Raw genomic sequence first — 6,130 nt, 5'->3', positions numbered from 1 at the left:
GTGTAACTCGTTCTCATCCAGATCTTTCTCACGTTGCAACCAGTCATTGTTATCTTTCTCTATTTCTCCGTCCGAGACATACTCTGACTCGGTATATATATCACTTGCAGAAGAATAGGTCAGTTTATTAATCGCGGTGGCAGTATATTCCCCTAAACTTGTATCATTAACCCTTTGCTCTTCTTTCGGTAATGCAGTGGACGTGCTGTGGTTCAGGAAGGACATTTGAGCGTCTTGTTCTTGGCAGGGGTGTATGTGCCCTGCTCGCTTTGTAGTAGTAGTATGTCGTCGGCTATACTGTAGTAAACGAGTACAGGCAGTTGCCAAGAGTGCAACGGAGCGGAAGCGTAGACACATAGGGTTGTAAAATCAGGGAAACTAATATAAGGAGTAGCCGTGTTCCAGTAGAACACGCAAAATGACTATACTACAAATACCAGGTTCTCTAGTATTTGCAGCTGTAATATATCTAGTAAAGGTCAATAGCTGGAGATCAATAAATCCAAATACAAAGAAAACACTATAGAAAACAGAAGTGTAACAAGGGAACCAATATTAGACTTACCAGCTTCGTGCTATAGAAGTCTGTATAAAGAATTGTGTAAATATTAAAGCTGAAGAATAATTTGCTATTGTACCTAGTTTATTCTACAGGGGCCGAAGGCCATTTTATAGAGTACAGATTATACTAGGCTTGGGCGAGCTCTACCCACGGGTATTACAGGCTGCTTAGTCCTAACAATAGAAAGAGCCAGTCTTCTCATGTGTAACATATTCCAGATTCAAGTACCACTTATCCTATATAGGAAAGATTGGCAAAAGCTACAGTTTAGGTACTGGAGGGAATATTGGTTCCGGTGGGTCCCATAGGGAGCTGTACCCTGGGAGAAGCGGCGATCGGGCTCAGTAGCGTATTAAGTGTCGGTGTAGGACAACGGCAAAAGCGGCACCTAGGCTACCACAAAAGAGGCAGTTTATACACTGTAAGGTAGTTTAATAAAATCTCATCCGGTGTAACATGGCCGCTTTTCTGGTTGCCCCCTTCCTCTTCTGGTGTGGGCCTTGCCCATCCGGTTACCGCGGTTCTAACTGTGGGACCTGTTGCCAACCATGGTAAAGATAATTACTACTATAGGAAAGATACTCTGGCTGCTTTACTGTAATACTGCTTCGCTATCTATTCCTTACCTATACAGCTGGTAATTGGGTAACGGTTAGGTATATTCTACTTAATAGAAATATTCTGGAACAACTTGGCAGTATTTTCTTCCAGCCAATACATACTTACTCTAACAGTAGGTATAGTTTGTAGTAGATAGACTCAGCTAGGTCAGCCCTTTTGCTTACTCGATAATCTTGTGATATCTCTATTATCAGAGTAATAGTGTCTCCTTGCAGGACTGGGGTGGCAATCACCTCGCCAATACCGCTGTACTACATTCTTTGGATATATAATAGAAGTCTGGTATGCTTCCCTTATCCATTTGAGGCAAACTACACGAAACCAAGTAAAGCTGATCCTCGCTGTTTTACATTCTTCCTATAGTATTATTGCCACCTGATTATTCGTGTATTCTCAAGTGGCTCTAGTAGTTAGGATAATATTACACATAGAATTGTCACTATCTAAAGTCCACAGCCTTACAGACTATAGTATAAATAGAGATATGGCCAGCAAGAACAAAATATCTCTCCTTATACTGTAATCTATATTATCCTTTATTAAATCACTACAATACTTAACCGCCTTCTTTAACCTACAATCTATACATGACCTTCAATCAGCCATATAGTAGTATACTATACTTCTAAGGATGGATTGTATTCGGTTCTATAAGCCTCCCAATGCTCCCAAGTCCCCAAAGCTTCCTAATCCCCATCCACCCCACAGCAAAGCTACGTTACCATCAAATCAAGAAATAAATACGACAGAAAAGCCAGATCCCGAACCTATATTGACATTACTACCGGAAATACAACCTCTAAATCATCCCCTTCCAAAGAAACCACTGGTTTCATTTCCCGGTGAGAGTCTCGCCTCTTCTCTGGAAGAAGCTTCTATCTCGGGTATCAAAGAAATTGCATATAATCCGGTATCTGAGAATCGGGAGCGATCCCCCTCGAGAACAAGGTTTTTGGACAATAGCCTTTACGGAGAGAAGTCTGAGTCCCAGCAATGCTCAGGCCTACAAGGATCTACTCGCCATCAGCTATTCAGTCTACCTTCAGCAGCAGGACACCTATCTGTAAACCAAGTGTCCAGAATCCAAGGCTCTAATCTAGAGAAGGATGTCGAGGAAGGCGACAGCCCCTGCAATATGAGGTCACGGTCGTGCAGGTTAGGCGACTCTGAGAATATACTAGGTATACATTCTCAGCGTACCTTATCACATGCAGAACAAGACAGATCTCCTTCACGGGAAAACTTGATAAATCGCTACCAGGACGGTAAGCAATACCTTGCAATACAGCATTTCGGCTGTTATTAACATAACCTAATAAACTAACCTATGCAATCAGACCAAGCGAGATATCATCAGTCCTTTATGGAGGCAGCCTCTACACCTACTGAGTCTACCGCTCTGCGCTGTACCCCCAATTGTCAATATTTACCCACAGGGAAGCAACCTGGGAGCGATTATGATAACTTCTCAAGATATATACCACTCAACAAGAAGAACCAGACCCAACCTTATAAGGGGACTAGTGGACTTAAGGCACCACGTGTGGAGGTTATAGTACCACAGAGATACATATCCCCTACTTTGGAGGCAGAGGCGATTTCGTCCAGTGAAGACAACGATGACCCTGGCGATGTCGATTTCCAGAGCGAACCAAGTGCTAGCGACGAAGAACCTGTGTTACGAAGCCGCCTTCAGCGAAAACGACAGATTAGTGCGGGTTCAGATTCTCAACCCAAACGCCCTAGGACTAGAACAAGACCCTCTGTGCCTTCTAAACCTGCGGTAAGACAAAGTCCTCCAAAGATAGGGTCTGTGAGACCTGTACCGTTGGTCCATCAACCTTTATGTCAAGAGCATTACCAACAGTTTGGACCCTCATCCGCCGAGGACTCTGATTCTATTTGGTCCGAAGAGACATTAAACCTGACCGGGAAACATTACCCCGAGCGAATCACGATCAGTGGATTTCTAGAGTTATCGCCTGGACGTCTAGGTAACTCAATTATAATCAGAGGGTTTTTACCTCACCCAGCAAAAAGAAACAAACGCTCAGATATATCAAGAAGCCCAGAACTTGACAAAGTGCTCGCTGAGGTAGAGCCGGTCTTGACAGATGGTGAAGAATTTGATCACTGTAAGATGGGCAGACGTTTTTCAAAGGCTGAGGACGAACTTATTTTAATCTTAAGGGAAAATGGATACGATTGGAAATATATGGAAAGGTTCTTTACACATCGGAAACACACTGCACTGCGGAGTCGATGGACACGACAGCTACAACACGGTCAAAGAAAATAGATAGCTAAGAAAAGAGATAGCTACTGTAACAAATACCATTCTTATTCTACAACAGCGCTTACAGTAGTATACTTAGGCTCAACGTGTAGTTTTAGATATATCACGCTGCACCTCAGCAATAGTATATGATAAACTATCAAGGAGGCTGAAATCGTTGATGATTCTACTTGTGAGGTCTTAGCTACGTGACTATCTAACGAAGGCGCGCGTAGGCGCTAGGCCGGAACTGGAACCCGCGGTCAACATTATATTTTGGGCATATGACTCTGGCCGACAACTCTGATAGTGCCGGCTGGATGGGTATTCTAGACTTTTAGATGCCGACATGGTTTTCACTTCCTCATTCGCGTCTTTCAGCTCGTTATTTTTAGCTTCCAACCTGTCTCTGTGTTCTGTATTGCCTAGTTAGGAATCGGTTCAGAATTCTAGTATGATCCTAGTATAGCGTGTTTATTAGGCCATGAGCTATTGCCGAATACTAGGAACACAAGGCCTAGTACAAGTATCGACTTATTGAGAATTACAGGGTCTCCGGGGTTAACCGTCGTCTGAATTTCGGATAAGAAGTGACAGAACTAATTGCTGGTTGGAGCTCTTATTTTTCTCCCTCAGATATCTCTATACTATTGCCGAACCGCGTTCCCACCTATAAAAGTTTTATTATTATTTGTCCTCTAATGCTTCTTACGATAGCCCTACTTATATATGAGGAGGCATGCTATTGTCTTCTTTATCCTTATATGGCCAATTACGCCAGCAGATCTCCCGTTGGTCCGCCTCTGCTTGCCTAGCCATTTCTATTCGAAATTGGCGATTGCCCTCCACTGCCCTCCCAAAGTTATCCGGCCCGGTCCCACCTTCCGGATCGATACTGAGGTGTTCTCTAACCTGCGACAGGAGCTGTTCAGACTCGTTCCACTCCCGTGAATCTGCTATAGCAGCCTCCCGTTCTTCATCGCTGAACACAACCGGACAAACTGCGGAGGAAATTTTACTCCATACCGATAAGGTCGTGATGCCTACTAACGCAGCACGCAGATTAATTATGTCTGCATCCCAGGGATACCCTGTTTGGTGAATGAGATACTGCTGCATTCCGAGGTGAGGAGCTTTCAGCACATCCATGTGCTTATCATTATGTACACCCGTCGCAGCAGTGTAGTACAGGTTGGCCTCTTCCAAGCGAAATATAACTTTGGCTTGTTTCTGTTCGTCAATGCTCATCTCATCGAAATTATCGGGGAGAGATGGAACATGCAGACTTTGAGGCTGAGAGGGGTCATGCTCACAGAATGCGGGATAACCTGCTTGTATGAAGCGTGGAAATATCGCGGCATCCTGCCAATCAATGATGCTGATGATTTTGGATGATCTTGGAGCTAGTAAAATGTTACTCAGGCTCAAATCGGGGTGTCTTAGCGTCGGAGCGCTGTAAGAACCTGGTCGTGTTAAATGAGGCGCCAACTGTAGGAATTGCGAAAGTAACGAGCTGTGCTCCGAGGGATGGATATTATAGTCGGTTGGTAGAAGGAATGTCTGCCGAGGCTGAGCTTTGGCATGATGCTGAATGACAGCCATCTCTCGGCGAGCCGCGGAGGTAACACAGTCCACGGGTGAAAGCCCTACGGCAATGATCAGCCCAGGTCATATCGGTGCTTCTGTTTTAAGGGACCAAGAATAAGGGAGAAGGGAGAAAAGCTTACAAGGCCCACGGTCAATTTCTGTTTTGCTTCGTTCGCCATGCCAAAACTGCCGGGTAGAGACAGGACCAACAACAAAATCATCCATAATTGGTATCTGGGTTTCCCCGTCAAGATCCTTCTTGTAATATAAGCTTCCATATGCGGGAAAACTGAAGTCAAAAATTTTCCTCTCTATATCTGCGATTTGAGTCATGATGTCTTTCATCTCATCGGTTGTGAGAGATAACCATCGTGAAGAAAGACTCTCCCCCTCAACCCGCTCCATCAAAATATACTCTGCTCCGACAGGGTTGTCTGAAGTTATTGAATATGTAAAGACCTCCGGTACTGGCAGTTTGAGGACAGTCCTTAAAAAGTCCATCGTGGCAACCTCACTCGCGGTAGTGTAACGGGCTGGTCCGGCAATCGGGGTGGGAATTCGCGCAATCACTTCACGGCCATTTGTTGCTCGCAGAGTAAACACTTTGTTGAAACCTCCCTCTGCCAGTTTAGCGATATCAGGACAAGAGTCTTGTTGCATCACTTCGCCGGCAATGCGTTGGAGCTCCCTTGGTCGAAACTTGACATATCGTTCGTTTAAGCGGTCGGTCTCGTCGAATCTGGCTAACAATCAGTAACTGAGACCAAAAGACATAATAAACCTAACGTACATCCATCGTCGTGAGGTATTTCGAAAGAATTCCTCGTGGAGAGCCTGTGGAGTGGTAGATAAGCGGGGAACAGACATGGCAGGCTGCTCGTAACAGAACCGCGGTTTGCGGAAACAGGGTAAGGTTGATATGCTTCTAGAAATGATGAGTCTCTGACGAAATTTCACCATTTTTCAGAAATGATAAGAGAGGCGAACCATCGAGCGTCTGAAATTATGAACGGTGGTGGGTTCATCTATTTGTTGACAGCTAAAGGGAGAGCTACATTTTTATTAGAGTCGGACAGGAAATGATG

General features: G+C 44.6%; 1 protein-coding gene across 1 annotated transcript; it reads right to left on the bottom strand.

Moving 5' to 3' along the window:
* Positions 1-4,066: 4,066 nt before the first annotated feature.
* Positions 4,067-6,063, bottom strand: BDV38DRAFT_266032 (aminoglycoside phosphotransferase family protein). Its single transcript, XM_032056412.1, has 3 exons — positions 5,836-6,063; positions 5,186-5,784; positions 4,067-5,104 (listed from the first exon to the last, which is right to left on the bottom strand). Exons 1-3 carry the CDS (start codon positions 6,003-6,005, stop codon positions 4,182-4,184), a joined length of 1,692 nt encoding a protein of 563 aa, XP_031906936.1. The 5' UTR covers positions 6,006-6,063; the 3' UTR covers positions 4,067-4,181.
* Between the last annotated feature and the right edge of the window lie 67 nt (positions 6,064-6,130).

This window comes from Aspergillus pseudotamarii, assembly GCF_009193445.1.
Source record: "Aspergillus pseudotamarii strain CBS 117625 unplaced genomic scaffold BDV38scaffold_140, whole genome shotgun sequence".
Taxonomy (NCBI): Eukaryota; Fungi; Ascomycota; class Eurotiomycetes; order Eurotiales; family Aspergillaceae; genus Aspergillus; species Aspergillus pseudotamarii.
The sequence above is the reverse complement of the archived record's forward strand: the minus strand, read 5'-3'. Positions and strand labels throughout refer to the sequence as shown.